The sequence below is a fragment of the Sturnira hondurensis genome, unplaced genomic scaffold, assembly GCF_014824575.4.
Source record: "Sturnira hondurensis isolate 20B ecotype Veracruz unplaced genomic scaffold, ASM1482457v3 Scaffold0004068, whole genome shotgun sequence".
NCBI classification, from domain to species: Eukaryota; Metazoa; Chordata; class Mammalia; order Chiroptera; family Phyllostomidae; genus Sturnira; species Sturnira hondurensis.
In genome coordinates, this window is record NW_028076699.1 from 4,849,117 (window position 1) to 4,871,912 (window position 22,796).

At 38.1% G+C, this 22,796-nt stretch overlaps 1 protein-coding gene across 4 annotated transcripts in view; it reads left to right on the top strand.

Moving 5' to 3' along the window:
* IFT25 (intraflagellar transport 25) overlaps positions 1–22,796 on the top strand; it is a 33,441-nt gene that overhangs the window by 102 nt on the left and 10,543 nt on the right. Inside the window, exons 1-7 of one of the 4 annotated variants that reach the window (XM_037043220.1) lie at positions 392–442; positions 6,527–6,595; positions 7,276–7,388; positions 12,399–12,505; positions 14,082–14,150; positions 17,493–17,536; positions 21,460–21,610. In XM_037043220.1, the coding sequence (XP_036899115.1) occupies positions 7,291–7,388; positions 12,399–12,505; positions 14,082–14,150; positions 17,493–17,536; positions 21,460–21,573 (432 nt within the window). In that variant the 5' untranslated portion in view covers positions 392–442; positions 6,527–6,595; positions 7,276–7,290 and the 3' untranslated portion in view covers positions 21,574–21,610. Of the gene's footprint in view, positions 1–370; positions 443–6,526; positions 6,596–7,275; positions 7,389–12,398; positions 12,506–14,081; positions 14,151–17,492; positions 17,537–21,459; positions 21,611–22,796 lie in introns of those variants that run through there. The other 3 variants (XM_037043221.1, XM_037043219.1, XM_037043218.1) reach the window with 3 other exon arrangements.

A 22,796-nucleotide genomic window follows, 5' to 3' on the forward strand; every position in this document is an offset into this window, starting at 1 on the left:
CTAGGGATCGAGTTCAACGGGGGAGAAGATAGGCAGCGTGTACTCAGTTTCCTGCCTGGGTAGAGGCCCTTGGGCGGGGCTGCGCAGCTCTGATGAAGTAAAGATGAGCTTAGTGGTGTGGTCTAGAGGTGGTGCATGAGGGCCAGATGGAGAGAACAACCCAGAGTAGAGACGTGTGCGAGCCTGGGAGATCCGAGGAGGCCTGGGGCGGGTAGAGCTCAGGGCTAGGAGGGGCTGGAACATGCCGGGTGGGCGGGGCGGGGCCTGCGAGCTGGGGTGGAGCGAAGACTGGGGTAAAGAGGAGCGCGAGCGGGGGAACTCAGTGGAGGACTCAGTGAAGGCCGGGAGGGGGGGTAGGGGCGGGGCTGAGGGCGGGGTAGAAGGGAGGTCTCCAGGCCCCACTGTCTACGCTTTTGGAGCTACCCGAGGTCCAGGCGAGTAGGTTGGTGTGGCGGGCTATGTCGGCACCCGGGGAGGTGGGAACCTGGCTGGACAAGGCCCACGGAGAGGGATGCGGGTGTAGTGGGAACTGAGTAGAGTAGAAAGGAGTCGTGAGGGAGTACGTGGTGCGGACGCAGGCGGCGGGACGGCACTGAGGGGCTGCTGGTGAGGGGATGGGATGGAGAAAGTCTAACGTCTATTCTCTCCCCTTAGCCCTAAAGACGCTAGTGATAGCCCACAACTCTTTTGAGTTCTGAAATAATGTTTTGACCCCCAAAAGGAGAAGACAATCGCAAATCGAAATTAATAACTCTACCAAAATGTAGCCTACCAACTACAACGTAACCCGTATAGTTATGCATTACATTTAATGTAGGATGTGGATTTATTTAACGTATTTTATATAGTTTGGAGCAGGGCATCCAAAAAGGAATGAATGTTTGGGCCCTTGAAGGTCTTGAAATGGCCTGGGACTGAGGAGAAGGGTTTGTTTGGAATGGAGGTGAGAGGTGGTGTGAGGGCTGGTTTGCCTTTAAAGTGATACCAAGCATAGATTGTGGCATGGGGGACAGAGGGCGACTGTTTCTAATTTACGTGGAAGTTCCCAATGGATGTCGTGGGAGAGAGTACCAGAACCAAGGGGCTGTTCAGGGAGAAAGTGAACTGAGGACTACCCCAGAGAGGTTTTTGGAAAGGACTTGAAAGGGCACATGAGCTGCAGGTGAAGGATAGTTAACTGACTGGATTTACAGGACAGGACAAGGCATCAGAGGTCTCTGACACAACAAGTCCATGTCAGGGATCTTGAAAAATGCAAAGGATAGCACCCCAGAGTGCACAGCCTGTGGCCCCATTGGAATGTGAATTTAGAGTAAGGCACCCCAAGTTGATATTAGACTACATCCCCAAACCTGCGTTTTGGAGTTGTGGAAGCAACATATCAGATGAGTTGTTCCATGAGTTTCTTTGGGGTTGGTTTGCCTCTTTCTCATCAACCACAAGAAAGGAACCTTTAAAGGGAACCCATCTTCTGCCATTTATGACTTGTTATTTAAACAGTTCTACCCAACACAGGAAATAGGAAGGATATTAATGGATATAGGAGGTATGAAATGAGTTTTTATAAAAGGACATGTTTGCTTCCCTCAGGCCACTTAGGTGATAAGAATGTGAGATAAGAAAAACAACATTTGGAGAGTAGTACACTTCCTTATTCATACATTATGCAACAATGCTAGATACTTTCCCGTAAAACAATGATGCTACAAAAGGCACATTGGTGTGCCGCAAAATTGTTTAAAATATTCATCAGGAGTGCTAAACACATTTCCGTTAGTGTCAAATAAAAAGATGTTGACAGCCATCACAGTAGTGTCTGGTGTAAATTAATCAAAAGTGTACCTATTTTTTGTCAGATCAACAAATATATATATATTGGTGTGCTGCAAAATATTAGTAATTTATGTGTGCCATGAGATGAAAAAGATGGAAAACTGCTGCTCTAAAATATAACTCTTTGTCCTGGGTGGTGTGGCTCAGTGGATTGAGCACCAGCCTTTGAACCGGAAGGTCACTGATTGGATTCCCCAGTCAGGACACATGCCTGGGTTGTAGGCCAGATCCCTGGTTGGGGGAGTGGGAAAGGCAGCCAACTGATGTTTCTCTTTTGCATTGATGTTTCTCCCCTTCTCTTTCTCCCTCCCTTCCCCTCTCTCTAAAAACAAATTTAAAAATATTTTAAAAAATATATAACTTTATACAGCAAGTTCTCTTCCTATACCTCCAACCCCTAAACTTCCACTCCCAGATACATTACCACACCATTTTCCCACCTCTGCACTGTTTATATTTTTGATCAGTTAATTGTTTGTTGTGCAGAACTTCCTGTGCATGTTGGGATGTTCAGCAGCATTGCAAAATTCCCACTATATGACAATAGCATTAAACCCCCTCCCAAGTTGTGACAGCCCAAAAGTTTCCAGTCATTGTTAAATGTCCCCTGGGGAACAAAATCACCCTTATCAAAATCACACCCTAGTACAGTTGAGAACCACTGCACTATAGGGTAAAACCCATTGTCCTTGACCTAGTTTTAAGATCCTTCATTATCTGTGTGTGATCTACCTTTTCTAGAATTTGATTGATTAAAAGAACTAACAGATGTAGGACTTCTTTCTTTAGTTTCATTCATAGATTATCATCTACTCTTGTTGGACACTTTCAAGGATGAAAAAAATTTAAAATCTTTACTTTGCCAGAAAGCATGTATGTATGTGTATATAGTGTTCCTGCTTAAAATTCACATTTGTTGAATCCAGTTCTCCTTGGAATTGTAAAAGAAAAATTGAGCCATTTTTCTATTTGTGTACACTTGTGATATTGAAAATTGTTGTTGGCCTACAAACAGAAAGTTTTCTGGTTTGATTCCTGGTTGGGACACATGCCTGGGTTGCAGCGAGCCAGGTCCCCAGTTGACATGGGAGAGGCAACTGATCGATGTGTCTCTCATGCATCAATGTTTCTCTCTCTCTCTTTCTCTGCCTTCCCCTCTCTCTAAAAATAAATTAAATCTTTTAAATCTTTTAAATACTTTTTTACTCCAACTTAAATAACCTGACATTTCTTTATTCTATTTGTTTCTGATATATTCTATTGAAACAATTTTAAGAACTCATTAACAAGGTATATCAACACTACTTTGCAATTCTTTTTTTTTTGCTTTAAATTTTTTTATTTTTTTAAAATTCATTTAATTATTGTTCAAGTACAGTTTTCTGTCTTATACTCCCATCCTAGCCCACCCTCCCCCACCAGTGCTCCCCATCTCCCTCCCATTTCCCACCCCTCCGCCTTAGTTTTTGTCTATGGATAAAACTAAATACTTTAAAAATATTTTTTAAAAATTGTAGTCACATTTTCTCATCTCTCTCTTGAAATGTTTCAATCCCTATTCTTTTAGCTTTCTCCATGTAACATAGTTTATAGATTATCATGAACTTTTGGCTCTCCTCTGAGCAATATCAAGCTTGATAATGTCCTACTTAAAAAATACTACCCAGAACTGAACACAGTATTCTGAACACAGATCACACTATTAGCATATAACATATTATTTGTTGCATGCTTGTCCATCTTCCTTGACTCTGAGCTTGAAGGCAAGAATTAAGTCTTAGTCACTATCTTTGTCTTAGGTTGTAGTCATCTTTGCATTACTAGTGCAGTGCCTAGTGCTTAGTATGAGTTCAAAAATTTTCATGGGGTATAGTTAGTTCCTTTACCTTTGTGGGCGGATACAGTACACTTTTGCCTTATAGTGAGTGACTTTGTAATGAACCAGACCTCATTGTTATAAAAAGCATTCTTAGCTCATGAGACATAAAAAATAGGTGGCAGTCTGGATTTGGCTCAGAAGCAGTAGTTTGCCAAAACCAACTTTGAACAATCCTTGTGTGATTGATTTTTTAAGTCTGAATATAGGCTTTTACTGTTATCCTTATTAAATAACTTACTTACTGCAGCCCATCTTTCTAGCTTGTTCAGATCTTTTTGTGTGCTGATTCTGTCATCTGGTGTATTAGCTAACACCCCAGTTTTGTGTCATCTGCAAATTGATAAGCTTACTTTTCCCATCCTTTTTTTAAAGATTTTATTTATTTATCTTTAGAGGGGAAGGGAAAGAGAGAGAGAGAGAGAAATATCAATGTATGGTTGCTCCTTGTGAGTCCCTGCTGGGAACTGGCCTGCAACCCAGGCATGTGCCCTGACTGGAAATCAAACCGCGATCCTCTAGTTCACAGGCCTGCGCTCAATCCACTGAGCTACACCAGCCAGGGCTTCCCATCCTTAATTCATGAAAATGTTGAATTGGCTAAGGATGGAGGTCCTCCACAGTTTATTTTGTCCCATTAATCATTCTTTTAGTATAGCCATTCAGAGAGTTATTAGCGTCTACCTGAAATACTGCCTGTCAGCCAACTCACATTTCTCCATCTGGTCTGCAGGGTATCTTGAGAAGCTTTGTCTGAAGTTTGGTTGAAAGTTCAGAAAGTGTCCCTAATTGGTAGTAACTCTATCAAACAAACGAAAAGAAATGTATAGATATGGTGTAACTTTTGTTAACTAATGTTAACTGCTGCCACATTTACACCACATAGATATGGTGTAACTTTTGTTAACTAATGTTAACTGCTGTCCAAACCTGTCGGATGGGTAAGAGGGGCGGAGCCAGCAGCGGAGCGAGGACAGGCAAGAAAGATCCCCTGACCCCAGGCACCCAGGCAGCTCCACATCGGGCTGACCCAGTGAGGGCTCAGGGCAGCGGGCTGGCTGCGGTCACACATTCGAGCGCATTGGAACAGACCCGTGTGGCCTATGGTGGCTGCGGGGAGCAGCAGAGGGGGCCAGCCATTGCTTTCCTTTGGCCCCACCCCCACATACAGTGTCACAACCCAGCAACTGAGTGGCCTGGCCCTGGTGAACACCTAGGGCTCTGCTCCTCATACGTAACAGTCATGAACAGTCCAAAATATGGCTCAAGAAGAACTCAAAGTCCCAGAGCTGATAACTCTAAGCGACCAGGAAATAGCAAACCTCTCAGATGCACAATTCAAGACACTGGTGATCAGGATGCTCACAGAACTGGTTGATTTTAGCCACAAATTAGAGGAACATATGAAGGCTAAACTAATTGAAATGAAGGGAAATGCACAGGAAACCAATAGTGATGGAAAGGAAACAGGGACTCAAATCAAGGGATTGGACCAGAAGGAAGAAAAAAATGATCAAACAGAAAAATATGAAGAAACAAGAATTCAAAAAAATGAGGAGAGGCTTATGAACCTCCAGGACATCTTTAAATATTCCAACATCTGAATTATAGGAGTACCAGAAGGGGAAGCAAAAGAGCAAGTGGAAAACTTATTTGAACAAATAATAAAGGAGAACTTCCCCAATCTGTCAAAGGAAATAGACTTCCAGGAAGTCCAGGAAGCTCAGAGAGTCCCAAAGAAGTTGGACCCAAGAAGGAACACACCAAGGTACATCATAATTACATTAGCCAAGATTAAAATGAAGGAGAGAATCCTAGAAGCAGCAAGAGATAAGGGGACAGTCACCTACAAAGGAGTTCCCATCAGACTGTCAGCGGATCTCTCAAAAGAGACCTTACAGGCAAGAAGGAGCTGGAAAGAAGTATTCCAAGTCATGAAATCCAAAGACCTACAGCCAAGATTGCTCTATCCAGCAAAGCTTTCATTTAGAATGGAAGGACAGATAAAGTGTCTTTATCTTATGTTCTCAGATAAGATCAAATTCAAGGAGTTCATCATCACCAAGCCCTTATTATATGAAATGTTAAAGGGACTCATCTAAGAAAAAGAAGATAAACAATATGAACAGTGAGAGGACAGCAAACTCACAGTTATTAACAACCACACCTAAAACCAAAGCAAACCAAGAGGACAGCTAGATCAGGAGCAGAACCATGGAAATGAAGAACACATGGAGGGTTAGCAACAAGGGAGTGGGAGGAGGAGAAAGGGGGAGAAGGTACAGAAAATAAGTATCATAGACGGTAGGTAAAAAATAGATAGCGGGGAGGGCAAGAATAGTAAAATATCCAAATATATAATAAATATTGTATATTTTTAAAAATAAAAAAATAGCCCTGGCTGGTGTAGCTCAGTGGATTGAGCACAGGCCTGCGAACCAGAGGATCGCGGTTCAATTCCCAGTCAGGGCACATGCCTGGGTTGCAGGCCGGTTCCCTGCAGGCCAACTCCCAGCAGGGGACACACAAAAGGCAACCATACATTGATGTTTCTCTCCCTCTCCCCTTCCCCTCTAAAGGTAAATAAATAATTTATAAAAAAATAAAATAGTTTTTAAAGTAAATGTGGCAAAGATATTACCATTTATTAAATCAGGGCAGTGGTACATTGTTGTTTAATATATTGATATATAATGTTCTCTATGCTTTGTTGTTTATTTGAGAGTTTCATTTTTTTAAATGTTAGATTGGAATCAGGGTGTGAAGGGTATTGGAAGACTTCCTCATCTTTCCAAACACTCTTTTAATTCATTGTAGGTGCAGCTTTTCTGATCACTGCATCTGTATGTTTGTTTTTGCCGTATAATCACCAGAGCAAGGCGGAGGATGAGCGAGATCTGACAGACTCTTCTCTGTCTGCCTGTGTCTTACCTACCACTGTTCATCGTAGAATTCAATACTATCTTTTCAGGATGCTTCTATTAAACTTAAAATATTACCATCAACATAAATATCTTTAAGCCCATGACCCAAGTGAGTGTGATTTAGAATCTGAAAATAGGTTAAAAGTATATCTTTTCTCTTACATTTCTGCTCAAAAAAAGAATAATGATTATGTCTAAAATTTTAAGATGTAAGTAATATTGTTTGCTACCTCAGTTGATAAATATGTAAATGAACAATCATAAAGAATTCTGTTTTTATGGAATTATAAAAAAGAAGCTACTTTTTAATAATTTCAGAAATATAACAATTTAAGTAATTAAAAAAATAACCCACTGATGTTGCCTTAGCTTATTAAATAACTCTAAATAATTACTGAGGACTTTTAAGCGAAAAAATTAGAGTAGTCAGGGATTTGTTTTGTGGAATAATGTAGGGGAAATACTCATATCTTACAGATTATTCATGGGAGAAGTCTGAAGTTTACTTAGATCAACATGTTATAGCGTCCCTCCCACTTGTTGAAGAGCTGGGTTGGTAAGCCGCGTGCTAGGCAACAGGCTTTCTCTCTCTTCCTTTCTCACAACAAGAAGTGGCTTTTGTTGTTATTGTTTTGTTTGCAGGTTAAACAATTTAAGATGAGAAAAGTTGATCTCTGTTTGAGCTCTGAAGGGGCCGAAGTAATTTTAGCTACATCAAGTGATGAAAAACACCCTCCTGAAAATATGATTGATGGGTAAGAGTTTTATTCTTTCTTCCTTAAAGTCTTGATATTAGATTAGTGAACCCCTTGAGTACTGGGACCATGTGTTTTTATAATGACTAGCCCTGTTAAATATAGTTTAATAAACATTTGGTTAAAAATAAAATAAATAAGTAAATGTTTGGTGAAGTAGATTACTTGGCAATATCCACTTTTGGTCCCATTTCTGAAACCAGTTCAATTCTATATATTTTGGTTTTGATCCTTTTCTGTATAATTCCTAAACTAACCTTTATGAATAGTTTTTTAAGGAGTAGTTTAATAAGATAAAACTTCAAACAGCAGCAACCTCATTTTATGGAAGTATATATTTTAATATCTAGTTATGGTTTTATTTCAAGTTTTTCTTAGTAAATAGGTATATAAACATTGTAATTTCCTGTCCACTGCCTATTTACTTAGTAGCCCAAGCAACATCTTTGCTAAACTGAATGCTTCACTATCCGCCATCCACTGACTTTCTTTGGTTCTTGACCTCTTGATATTATTCTAATTTCCACTCTTCACCATGCTAGAGCTTATTCTAGGTAGATGACTATTGTTTTGAAACTTTTAAATTCCCAGAAGAAATAGTTAATGGGTAACTCTGGCTATTTTATCACTCTCTTGAGTTTTCTTCCTTGGTATTTGTACAGTGACCAGAGTTTGACTAATAGAATCATGTAATTTTAGAACTGGAAAGACTTATGAGTTCATTTATCTAAACCTTTCATTTTAGACTTGTGGTAAGAAAAGCCTAAAGAGGTCAAGTACTAGTTTAACTGTTGAAGGCAGAGCTAATTGTAATACAGATCTTGTTCTTTGGGTTTATTGTGAAGCCCATATATGTAGATAAATACAAGCAACTCAACCTCTTCCTTTAAGCCTGGTAGTTATATTCTCTCTGATATCTCTCTTCTCCCTTGGGTAGGGTGAGTTTATCTTTTTTGTTGGAATCCAGTAGAATTTGGTAGATACCTCTATCACTTTATTTATTCCTTTATTGTATAATTATTTATCTTTAATGTTTGTTTCTTTTTTTTATATTTATTTATCTTTAGAGGGGAAGGGAAGGAGAGAGGGAGAGAAATAGCAATGCACGGTTGCCTCTCGTGTGTCCCCTGCTGGGAACCGGCCTGCAACCCAGGCATGTGCCCTGACTGGGAATCGAACTGCGATACTCTGGTTCACAGGCCCACGCTCAATCCACTGAGCTACACCAACCAGGGCTTTAATGTTTGTTTCTTAATGGTGACTTCTTATAAGTCAGAGACTGTGATTTGTTCATTTTTAACTCCATGATGACTTAAAATATATGTTGAATAGCTTATTGAATTAGACCATCAAATACTAGTTGAACTTAACAATGTTGGAAAGTAGCTGAGTATTTATACACATATATATATATACACACATACAAACATATATGTACTATGTTACTTTGCATTTACATAGGGCTTTATAATTTCATAGGTGATATGTTATTGACATAAACTGTACGCTTGGGGAATAAGAGGCAAAAAAAGTATTTTCGACCTCATTGTAAAGATGAGGGAAAAGATGGTCAGAGATAAAATGACTTGCACAAAGTCACACAGATAACCAAGTGGCATAATCAAGATTAACATTTATGTCTTCTAACTCCTAGTTTGGGTTTCTCTGTACTACACTATAACTCAAACTTAAGGTTTGCATCAAAAACTTAATACCTGTTTTTGCCTGTAGCTCGTAATCCTTCTTATTTTTTTACTTTCTGAAATTTAGATAATAGTTATTTATCCCACTCTGCCTTGCAATAGAGAAACTAACGTGGGAAATGCTATAAGAATACATAGACCTATAAAGATTTGCATTAAGTTGTTTGCCAAAAATAGAGATCTTTCCATATCAGTCCATAGCAATGAACAGTGACTAAGGACACAATATGTTTTAGATTAGACAAAACCCTTAGTACAGAAAACCACATGTAATAAAAGAAGTTACTGACCTGGTAACTAAACAGAGCACATCAGACTTTTAATCTGTATGCATTTCCACCAAATAAAATTAGACTTTATGTAGCAGATATGAAAAGTTATTATCTACTAATAAATTGGTTTGTTGGAATGAAAGTAACCATAGCATTATTTGGAGAAAACAGTACTATAAATTTGCCCCAACTTGACAGTGTTTCCAACTCTCCCTTTCCCAGAAATGGAAGTTAAAGAAGGTGATTATATTTTTACTTGCCCTTAATGTTACTTTTTCCTCTGGCATTTAATGTATCAATGAAAGGTAGAAAAAAGTTCTGCACTAGAAAATAAAATAAGTTAAGAGGAAAAGAATTAGTTCTTTTTGGATGGTATAGAAGAGTACAAGATTTACAGTTAAAACACCTGGGTAAGTGAACTATATGTGTTACCTTGGGCTTAAGAGTAGATGTGTTACTCTTTGAATCTCAGTTTCCTGGTCTGCAAAATGGGGGTAGTACCACCTTTTCTGAATGCCTTACTTCTCTTACTAGCTGCGAGTTGTGAAAGAAGTCATGTAAGATAATAGATACTAAACAGTCATTGGCTATAAACCTTATTTAAAAGAAAACTACTTTCCCCTTGCCAGATGGCTCAGTTGGTTCGAGTGTTGTCCATACACCAAAAAAAGGTTGCATGTTTGATCCCCAGTCAGGTCACATACCTAGGTTATGGGTTCAATCCCCAGTGGGGACATGTATGGGAGGCAACCAGTCAATGTTTCTCTCTCTCTCTCTCTTTCTGTCTGTCTCTCTCCTTTCCTCTCTCTTTAAAAGCAATAACATATATTCTCAGGTTAAGGATTAAGGTAAATTTAAAAAGAAAATTATTTTGATGACTTCATTAAATATGAGGATTCAGCCCTGGCCAATGTGGCTCACTTGGTTGGAGAGCTGTCCTGTAAACTGAAAGGTCATTGGTTTGATTCCCTGTCAAGGCACATGCCTAGGTTGCAGGATCAGTTCCTATTCGGATTATGTGCAAGAGGCAACCAATCGATGTTTTTCTGCCTCTTCTCCTCTCTCTAAAAATCAATGAGCATGTCCTTGAGTGAGGATAAAAAAATAATAATAAATACATAAATAAATAGAATTTATTTAAAAATGGATTCAGCCCTGGCTGGCATAGCTCAGTGGATTGAGCGCGAGCCTGCGAACCACATGATTGCGGTTCGATTCCCAGTCAGGGCACATGCCTGGGTTGCAGGCCAGTTCTCAGAAGGGGACTCACGAGAGGCAACCATACATTGATGTTTCTCTCCCTCTCTCCTTCCCTTCCCCTCTAAAGATAAATAAATAAATAAATAATACATAATAAAAAATAAAAATGGATTCAGTAATATGTAATTTTAAAATCCATACCTATAGATACTATTTGATTTTATTTGTTTTGTTCATTAAAAGGAAAAAAACATAGGGCAATTGAAAGTCATTTAATTTACTTATATAAATATTTAAAGCCATATAATTATAAAATTAAAAAATTGTAAAATATTAAGCATAGTATTAAAAACCCAGAATTATCAGTTAGGAAACCTGGCTTCTTTTTCTTATTCTCCTTCTTTTTTTTAAAATAACATCTTTATTGACATATTATTCACATACCATGCAGTTCACTCATTTAAAGTGTACAGTTCACTGACTTCCGGGGTATTCACAGAGTGCTGCAACCATCTGCACAATCAAATTTAGACTGTTTTATCACACCGCAAAGAAACGTGGCAACCCCTGTAGTCACCCTGTATTTTCCCTACCCTCACCAGCCCTAGGCACTCACTAATCTACTTTCTGTCTCTATAGATTTGCCTATTCAGACATTTCATGTAAACGGAAGTATACATATGTTGTCTTTTGTGACTGGCTTCTTTCAGTTACGTGTTTTCAAGGTTTACCCATGTTATGGTGCATATTAGTGCTTCATTCCTTTGTATTGCCAAATGATACTTGATTGTATGTATATAACACATCTTTTTATTTATTTATTAGCTCATAGATATCTGGGTTGTTTCTACTTTTTGGCTAGATTTCTCCAATCTTATTTTAAAATGCTAACTTAATATCCAGGAAATTCAGCAAACCCTATGCGGGATAAATACAAAGAGACCATATCATTATTTGCTAAAAATTTAAAGAAAACTTTTTAATAGCTGGAAGAAAAAAATACATTAAATATAGAGGAACAATAGTACCAGTGATAGCTAACTTTGCATTATAAACAATGAGATCCGGGTAACAATGGAACAATACTTTTTAATGCTGAAAAAGAGAGACCCCCCCACCCCCAAAAGCTTGTCAATCCAGAATTTTGCATCCAACTAAAATATCCTTAAAAATGAGGATAGAATAAAGATATTGTATTCATCACAAATAGACCTGCATCATAAGAACTGTCAAGGGAAGTTCTGTAGGTTGAAATGTAAAATACTAGATGGAAATTCAAACCAGGAAGAAATTAAGTTCATTGGGAATGATAAATATTTGGATAACATAAAAAAACAACCTTTTTTATTTTAAGTTTTTTGAAAGACAATTGACCACTTAATGGAAAAGAAATTGTACTTTGGGATTTACTACATATGTATTAAGGCCCAAGAGCATGAGTCTGCATGATGGGTTTGCAGAATTTTAACTGGCCCTGTGTGAGTACAGTAATGGGATAGTGTGACGGGCAAGGATATAGGATTTTGATGATGGGACCAGATTATTATTTACAGAGTCATAAAATGGCATATAAGGCATTTAGATTTATAGACAATAAGGGGCCACTGAAGGTTTTAGACAAGAGTGACATAATTTCTGTTTTTACAGAATATATATGGTAGTAGAAAAAGAAGAATTATGAAAGTTGGGAAAAGATTAGAGGCAGAATGAATGGTTAGAAAAGGATTATAAATATTCAGGAGTTGTTTATTTTTTTAAAATACTCACTAAAATGTTGTGAATGTTACATTTTTATTTGGCTATTTCTCTCTCTCTCTTTTACATATTAACAATAGGAATCCAGAAACATTTTGGACCACCACAGGAATGTTTCCCCAAGAGTTCATTATTTGTTTTCACAAACACGTAAAAATTGAAAAGCTTGTAATCCGAAGTTACTTTGGTAAGCAAATCATACATTAATTTTCATCATTTTAAAAACTTTCCATAGGCAGAGGGCCCATATATAAACTTTGGCAAACATTAATGTTTCTTTGCAGCATGGAATCCAGCTTTATTATTGGGGTGGAGGAGTGAGGAGCATGGCTTAACTGCCTTGAGCACAGTTAGATTCCATGAAACTGCAGCTTTGAAACTGTTCCAAAGCACATAATAATTTCCATGCAATTTACTATGTGAAAGTCTTTGGCAAAAGACCCTATTATGAACATAAGAAGCCAGCTTGCCAGAATGCTAGGTTCCTTGACATATTTATTACAAATTCATTTGGCTTGTGGTTCTCTGTCAAATTCTTTCTGAAAATCTGATAACCCTGATTATTTGCATTGGGTAATTTTGATTCTTCTGTTAATAATGACATTTTCTCAGTGATTTAGGGGGGAAATCTCCCATTGGAAGATCATTCTAATCTTGTCTTATGTTTATGTAAGGATAAAGTATATCAGACAAAATCATAGCAGGAAAGAGAATACATTCCAGATGGTTCAAATGAAGAGATTTTATTGATGGGACTACTTACAAAATTATGTTCTGGCTTGAGAGAATAAACCAGGGATGGTGAGACACCCAGAAACTGACTACAGCAGGAAGTCACTACCACCCCTGGGCCAAGTGAGGGAAATAGTGTTATGGGAGCCCCGTGAAAGCTGGAGCCTGTAAATGAGGGCCTGCCTGGCAGGAGTGGTAGTCGTGAAGGGACACAGCCACTGTCAGAGACATGGCACTGAAGCAGGAAGGGAGTGGAGAAAAAACAACGTGACCTCACTTCCCCAGTGTTCTCCAGTTTCCTCCCAGCCCCTCCCATTGGCCAGATCTGACCAGTAGCCAGTGGGCAAGCCAGTGAACAGCACTCATCTCCCCAGGGAATGGAGAAGGGAAAGAATGGATCTCGGGGAGCTGGAGCTGGGTCAGGGGTGTGGAAAAAAAAAACAGTGCCGAAGGAAGATGACTGCGTTCCTATTGTCTCTCTTCAGTCATTAATTATAGAGGCTCTGGGGTCAGACAGACCTCGAGTTTGAATTTCAGCTCTGGCACTTGGTAACTCTTTATCATTGAACACTTTGCCTGACTTCTCTAAGTTGCCTGATTTCTCTAAGCCTGCTTTCTCATCAGTAGGGGAATAATACTTTTCTCATAAGGTTGTAGTCAAGAGTGAACGAGTAAGTGTGCCTGCCTCATAGTAGGTTCTCCTTAAGGTAAAAATGTATGACCAAGACTACAAATACCAATATACAAAAACATCTGCATGCCACCACATTCAAAAAAGCTCCCCTACCTCTGTGTTGTATGTTTGCAAACATCTGTAAGATTGCAGTGACACGAGACTGTATTTCACCATAGGGACTTAGGGAGAAACAGAGAAAGTGAGTGATTTTTAGAACGAGGTATTCCTGATCCCAGTTCTTTGTGCAGTCCCACCCATCCCGACAGTCTTAAAGGAAATCAGGAATATAGGGATAACAACGTAGGATCAGTTAGATAATTAATACATTATTTATTTTGTTTATTTACGATGTCAGTGCGCACTTTGCGGATTGAAAAGAGCACATCTAATGAGCCCGTTGGTTTTGAGCAGTGGATTGAAAGAGGTATGTGCTTGTTTACCAGCATTGTTCCCATTGTTTGCATTGTTCTGAGCGTGCGGGGGTAGACAGTTGCCCTTTGACTCTACTTCAAATCAGTCTGCATTTAGGTGAAAAATGATGACCTGAATGATTCTTGTGACATATTTACAGCCTAGAAAACCCAGGTTTGAATATAAGACTGCTTCTTTACTTACTGGTTGTGTAATTGATAACATTTTACTTAATTTTTCTGAGTTTCTGAATCCTTCTCTGAAAAATGGAGATGATACCTACCATTTATGGGTTTTGTGAACACAATGTCTGCCATGTGGCAGACAAACAATAGATACTAGTTTTTGGATTTCTTTGCAGCAGAATTTGTAGCCTCCAGTTAAACACATACTGCCTTCCTGTGTCTATCTCCTTTCCTTCCCAAAATACTGTGAAAAAGTTGTAAAGGAATGAAAAGAGGCATAGACCTTAAAAGGACAAAAAAACCCCAAACAAACCAAAAAGCAGGAGACCAAAGCAGATGTGAGAGATCAATATATATTATGGAAGAGAAGATACAAATGGAGAAATAACTTCTGTAGCTCAAGGGTATAGGTTATATAGCCTAAGTGCCTGCCAAGGAGAAAATTTATGAGAACCAAGCCAATTTGCCCAACAAAACCCCAGATAGGTCTAGAACTTGAAGGCAAATGGTACCAAAGTGTGAGTGAGACATAAACCAGAAAAAAAGGGTCATTAGTTGAATATCTATATACAAAGTGGTTGGACCCTAGGTAGTTTCTCCTACTGCCAAAAGCTAGGTGACCACTCCTTCCTCACATAAACCACCCCAAGAGATGACTTTGTGCTTCCCGAGGCACACTGAATGCTCAGGCTCAGGACTCAGGGAGGCCAGGCATAGTAGGGAGAGTGAATGGGACACGGAGTTGAAAACAGGGATTTAGGTAGAAGCCTAAACATTGAATAGAAGGAACTCCTGTGCTTTGCTGTTTATGACAGCAACCAAGAACATAGCCCTAGCCAGGAGCTGAGAAGATTTATTTTTGGAGAAAGTGAATGGCCCCAGAAAAAAGATGTATGGATGTGGACAAAGACTAGCCCATTTCCTGGTCACCCCATTGAAGTCCACTAGTCACTGAGCCTGGCTCATGCACGTAGTTTTCAAATGACTTATTCACAAGTAACAAGAAACAGCCAGAGATCACCAGACATTTAATGAAAGTTCCAAACCCTGAATATAACTAAGCCTTTAGCTTTAATTTCCAAACCATAGGAAATTTTCCAAACCAATAGGCAGGATAGAGGAACAAATTAGGTGAAACCATGAGAGGCAAGGTGACAAAATGTGGGACACTGCACAGGACAACTGACCTGGTCTCTTCAATAAGCCAATGGCGTGGGGAAAATGTGCACTCAGGAGAGAAAGCAGTTTAAATTTAAAAGAGACAGTGCTGATTGGAATAAATCAACTATAAATAGACATTTTGGGAACAATGGGAAAATTTGAATGTAAACTGGGTACTGTTTGATAATAAAGCATTTTTTTAATTCTCTCCCAAGGCCATTTTTTCATTGTTTTTAGAGAGAGAGAGAGAAGGGAGAGGGCAAGGGAGAAAGAGAAACATCGATGCAAGACAGAAGCATCAATTGTTCGCCTCCCAGACGTGCCCAGGCCAGGATGAATCTTCAGCCTAGTTGTGTGCCCTGACTGGGAATCGAACCTGCAATCCTTTGATTACAGGATGATGCTCCAACCAACTGAGCCACATGAGCCAGGGCTTAATGCATTATTTTTAATGTAGTGTGATAATGGTATTGTGGTTATGTAACAATATATCCTTGTTATTTAGAGATGGATAATCAAATACTTGGAAGTGAAATATGATGTCTTAGACTTGTTTTAAAGCACTTTAGAAAAAAGATATTAGATAAATCAAGTATGGTAAAATATTAGTAACTGTAAAATCTAGATGACCAGTTATATATAGGAATTGTGTTCTGTCTGCTTTATATTTGTTTGAATTTTTCTAATATTTCATAATTTAAAAAACTAAACAAATGGAATAAGAAGTTATTATTAACTTGTGGTTAGGAAGGAGTTGAATAAGAAAATGTGATCGTAATTTGTTACTTATTTCAGCAACAAATAATATACATATAAACAATAATGTAGTCATCAAGTATTGATTTTGAAATTGAAAGGATGGCAGGAGGGAAAAGTTATTGGAGGAGGAGGAAGAGGATATTAGTTTAAGAGACCTAAATTTTTACCAACTGTAATAAAAGTCAGTAAAAAATTGTTAAAACAAGAAAAGGAATATAAACATAGTGTAATTCCAGGGGAAAAATGTTAACGAATTGAAAACGTTTACCTACCGGTAGGGAGCAGAATTAGAGTACAGAGGAGAGGTCGAGCAGAGGATTACTGTGTTTCCTGACCTCAGAGCGAGGTTAGCAAACAGAAGGAAAGTCGTACATAATCTTACTTCCCAGAGACTTCCCTTTTCGTACTATGTGCCTTTTAAAATTATGTACGCTATTTTAATACAAAGGAAATTAATTGCTAAATAATGTCAGTATTTTTTATTTATACCAATATTTCATGTTTCCAAAAGAATGTTTGAGCCCTGGCTGGTGTAGCTCAGTGGATTGAGCGTGGGCCTGTGAACCAGAGGATCGTGGTTCGATTCCCAGTCAGGGCACATGCCTGGGTTGCAGGCCAGTTCCCAGCAGGGGACTCACGAGAAGCAACCATACACTGATATTTCTCTCCCTCTCTCCTTCCCTTCCCCTCTAAAAATAAATAAATTAAATAAAATAAAAGAATGTTTGATATGATTAACTCATGACCAAATAAATTAATCTGTCCTGAAATTATATGAGTGAAGGTTTTCTACAGTTGAGATACCAGAAAAGATCGATTCGATTCATGGGTAGCATCATTCTGCATCATAGTAAAAATTTATTGTGAGAAACAGCTCCAGCCATTGCCTGTGGGAACATTAAAACGGCTCTTTTCGGGCCTGCAATTGCAGTTAGTAGCTCGATCCTTGAAAGGAATTTTCACATTTTATCAATCCCTCACTTTATATTCCTTTACTGTAATTTACATTTGGATTACCTTGTGTTTGTGATCACTAGAGATATTTGGTAGCTCATAAATAGTTTATCTTTCATACTTTTTTATATCAAATATCTCTATTTGTATGTTAAATTTTAACCCCAGAACGAACACTGGTGAATCTGATTTAACTGTAGTTTACCAGATATCATGTTTTGCTGAATATAAATTTCAGTAGCAAATCCTCATGTATTTTTGAGCCCTAACTCATTTCTGTTAAATTTATGTTTTAGATCTAATACACACAGAGGGGCAGCTTCAAAATGAAGAAATTATGGTGAGTAAATAAACTTTGTAGAGATAAACATTATCTTTAGCCAGAGTAATATATTTAAATTTTAAACTGATCTCTATAGTCATAAAGTTAATAAATACTCTCATGATATTATAGTTTCTGTACTTAATCAATAGAGGTTATTCTCAATAATATTATAATCTAAATGTAGCATTCATAAACTAGGCTTTTATCTATTCACAGACAGAATGGCAGCAAGGGTAAACCAAAATTCACTTACTTGTTTTTGTTATAATTCTGTTCTTTTACTGGAATTATTTACTTGCTTTGCTTTCTTTCATTTGATTGTGTAGACCTTTTAGAGTAGGAATCAGAAAAAGGTTGAGATGCCAAAATTGGATGATAATTTAATTATGAAAGGACAAAGGAGTTTCAGATGAAGGGAACTGGAGCATAGGATCAGCAACAATTAAGCCAAAGAGAGATGAGGTGGAAAGAGAATAAGCATTTTTTGGACAACATTCCATTGGGCTTTGCTTGTCAAGTGGAATGAATGCCCGTTGATGGGGAAGCTGCTGCCTCATCAGGAGTTTCTCTGTTCCTGATAGTTGTCAGGCTCTGGTTTTAGACAAACACAAAAGTGTGAACAAAATGAATGTGTGGTGGGGTTTTTTTTTGGTGGCATTGTTTGTGTAATTAAGGTTTCTTGAAATGAGGGTTAGAGTGGTACCTTGTTTGTTAAATTTCCTTTATCATAACTTGTTGGGAGCTGCTATGAAATCAGTATTTTAAAAGAATCTGTTTGGAAGTTTTTGAACCCTGTTAATTTTCTCCACCACGCAAATATGCCCAATGACTAGGAAGGGGAGTTGGAGGTGTTGAAAAATGATTAGACTGAATTTATCTTACTATTTTTATCCACCTTTACCAATGGGTTATGATTAGTAAGTCTTTGTGAATACTTTGCTTTGGGACCCACTATGGATCAGGGAGACTCACATCATTATAGAGCATTGGGAAAATAATATAGGGGGATGGGGAGGCTGAAAATCACTCATAATTTTATCACCCTGTCACAACAGCTTTTACTATACCTGCTTTCTTCTAGTTGTCAACCGTATGCATCACATATACCATATTTTGCCATGTACAGTGTGTGCTCCTGTATAACGCGAACCCATGTTTTTGGCCCAAACTTTTAGGAAAGAAATTTTTCATTTTAATTTTTAAATTAAATTGTTTATTTATTTATTTATTTTTAAAGATTTTATTTATTTTTTAGAGGGGAAGGGAAGGAGAGAGGGAGAGAAACATCAATGTATGGTTGCCTCTCGTGTGTCCCCTGCTGGGAACTGGCCTGCAACCCAGGCATATGCCCTGACTGGGAATCAAACCGTGATCCTCTGGTTCGCAGGCCCACGCTCAATCCACTGAGCCACACCAGCCAGGGCATGTTTATTTATTTTATTTATATTTTTTTCTTGTTCTATTTATTTTATATATTTATATACTTGCTTTCTGTATTATAAAGGAATTTTAGCATTTATTTTTTAACATATTATGATACAAGAAATTTTATGTAATAAACAATTATAAAACACAAGAACAGATGCAAGGTATTTCAGGTACTACCCATGTATAATTTGCATCCTTATTTTTTCCTCAAAAATCTGGGCAAAGAAGTACACATTATACACAGCAAAGTACAGTAGTTAAAATAGTAATATATGAACAAGTTTGTATCATTTTAAAACTTAACATTATGGTCAGATAATATTAAGTTCTGTTCTGTTTTCTAAGAAACTTGTGAATTCTATTATCTTTACAAATATAAGAAAATAACTTTCAATATTTTTTATTTTTTTAAATATATGTTATTGATTATGCTATTACAGTTGTCCCATTTTTTTCTTCCCTTATTCCCCTCGCCCCGCATCTCCCCCACCACCAGCACTCCCTGCCCCCTTAGATCATGTCCATGGGTCATACATGTAATTTCTTTGGCTTCTCCATTTCCTATACTATTCTTGACTTTCTTCTGTCTATTTAGTACCTACCATTTATGCTTCTTATTCCCTGTAGCTTTCCCCCCATTCTGCCCACTCTCCCTTTCTGCTGATAACGCTCCATGTGATCTCCATTTCTGTGATTCTGTTCCTGTTCTAGTTGGTTGCTTAGTTTGGTTTTTTTAGGTTCAGTTGTTGGTAGTTGTGAGTTTGTTGTCATTTTACTGTTCAAATTTTTGATCATCTTCTTTTTCTTAGATAAGTCCCCTTAACATTTTATATAATAAGGACTTCGTGATGATGAACTCCTTTAACTTGACCTTATCTGGGAAGCACATTATCTGCCCTTCCATTCTAAATGAAAACTTTGCTGGATAGAGCAACTTGGATGTAGGCAGTGCTGTATGTCAGGGAGAGGTCAGAGAGGGAACAAGGCTGCTTGCTTAACTCTCAGAGGCTCTCAGTCACTTCTCCCACTACCCTCAAGCAAATTGAGCCCTTCTGGTGCTGATTCCTGGGTGGGTGGGTTTGTGCACATTCTAGGACCCTTTGGGTCTCTCTAGTGAACTCTCCTGAGAGGCTGGGAGTTTCTCCTGCTGCTGTAACCCCCACAGGATTTTACAGCCAAAGGTTTTAAGGCTTTCTTTCCCTGTGCTGGAAACTTTCCTTATCTCATGGTCTGTCTGACTCCCTAGTTGTTCCTCCTGGTTTATCCACATGCAAATGTGGGACTGCCGGGTCCTCCAGCTACCATCTTGCTGCATGTCCTCCACCCTGGCTGCCTATCTCTGCCCCTCCTACCAGTCTGGATGAATGTTTCTTTTTTAGCTCCTCGATTGTTGGACTTCCACACAGTTTCTGGAAGTTCTGCCTATTTTTTGTTTTTAAATTTGTTGTTCTTCTTTTGGTTGTGCCTCAGTATTTTTTTATCATGATAATCTTTTTATAAAATGAAAAGAAACTCCTATGATTGATTACAGAAGATGGTTATGGCTGGGTGGTTTATGGGGTTTTCTTTGTTTTTGTTTTCTTTTTCTTCTTCTTTTTTTTAACCTTAAGCTTTAAGTTGAAACACCCTCCTAAAATGGGTTCTTGTGCTTGCCCTCTGGGGAGGCAGTCCTGAGTGGGTGAATATGCATATGGTATGCATAGGCCTATGGCCCATATGCGTGTGGTGTATCGGACTATACCCATCTCCTTCCCCTGAACCTTTGCCTCTTGGGTTGCTGTGCTGCTTTCCCTTTACTTTGCTACATTTCTGTAGTTAAGTTGGTTTTACTTGAGTGATTCATGTTGAGGGGAAAATACCCTTAAAGATGTGTTTCAAGTCATCCTGCAAATAAAAATAAATAAATGAAGTGGCAGATGGGAAAAAAAGGTCAAATGCATGCAAACAGGCAAATGCTACCTAATTTCCTTTTCGTCCCTCTGTCATTGTAACTAGTACTACGAGCGACGTGTATGTTCCCGTACCAAAACCGTCACCTTTTCAGTTATTTTCTAAGATTAAACTTCAAGAAATGGAAATCCTTGGTTGAAGGATATAGACACATTTATAGCTTTTAAAAAATATATTGCCAAATTGCTTTCCAGAGAAATTATGTAAAATTATAGTAATGTTCCAGGGTAACACATTCTGAGGTATCATTAACCCAAAGAAATCTTTTATCATGAAAAATACTTTAGAAAGCCAGTTTTGAAAACATTGATCAGAAATATACAGTTGCAATTTTTAGCTCTATCTGCTATTTTACATCTAAGCAAAGCTGATATTTGGCTGATACCCACTAGGACTGTTCTAGAACAACTGTATCATTACATGTGACTGGCTTCTCTTCTAAATATCATCATATATTGCAATATACTTAGAATATTACTCTTGCACCAAACCTTTCTGCTGCTAACTGCTTAACAGGGAACTCGAATTGCTAAGAGCATTCCTATCGATTTTCCCTACAGGCGCATGATGGCCACGCCACTTACTTGAGATTCATTGTTACATCAGCCTTTGATCACTTTGCAGCTGTGTATAGCGTTTCTGCAGAGGGGACAGCAGTCTCAGATCTTTCTTAGTAATTGTAACAGAATGATTTTATGTGATTTTAACAATGTATTTATTAAAAAACAAAGTTGTCCTTGATATAGTTTATTAAAGGGATTTGTATGAATCTGTTCCAGTTATTATTTATTTTCTCTTTAATATTTTGTGCAAAGGAATTTGGTGTCATGGTCAGCAGTGATGGCCACCATGGAGTATATGAGAAAGCTCTTGCTTCAGTCTATAGCTTAATCGAGGAAGTGACTGCGCATAAAACTTAGCTGATAATACATTGTATCCCCACAGCACCTAACATGGGACCCTTCAGGTCTCGGTGCATTAATTTTTAAATGTATTTATTGATTGATGCAAGGGTCTAAGTGAGTAAGTAGTATATAGACAGTACACGATGTATGAGTGCAGAAAAGAGAAAGTTCTTATGGGAAGATTTCACAGTGGTCATGGAACTTGAGCTAGGCCCTATGGAACAAGTCGTTTTATTTTTTCTTTTAATTTTATTTTGTACTGATTTGAAAACCTCAGAGAAGAGGCAGGCTTCTTCTTTCTTTCCAAAGAGATCCATTATTCTGGACATTTCTGTGTGGATATTTTTTGGATGAGATTAACACTTAAATGGGAGGACTTTGAGTAAAGCAGATTGTGGGCCTTCTATAATGTGGGTGGGCCTCAACCAATCAGTTGAAGACCTTAATAGAACAAAAGACTGTCCTCTCCTGGGCAAGGAGGAATTCTGCCACCAGACGGCCTTTGGACTCGTCCTGCAACGTCAGTTCTTCTCTGGGTCTCCAAGTCCTTGTCATGAAAAATGTTCATTGATTAAGGAAGGGGGTCCACTTTAGATCCAAAGAGATGTGAAAGCTCCAATAACCACATGTCACGTTGTTTCTTATTTGGATGCCACTTTGGGCAAACCAACTGAAAAGAGACAGTTGGTTTAAGAATTGGAAAATCTGTTTATGGACTGTCATTCCTCATTTTGCTAGGTGTGATGCTAGCATTAAGCTTTTGTAAGAAAATGCTTGTATTTTTTTAAAGATAAGTATGTAGAATTGAAATTACATATCTGGGATTTGCTTTAAAATACTTGTGTAAATGAAAAAGTGTTAGTTGAAGCAAATGTGGCAACAAATCATTGAATCTGGGTGATGGATATATGTGGTTTTTACTAGTCTCTCTAATGTATACTTGAAATTCTTCATAACAGAAAAATAGTAAGGACATCTTTGTGCATAAATGT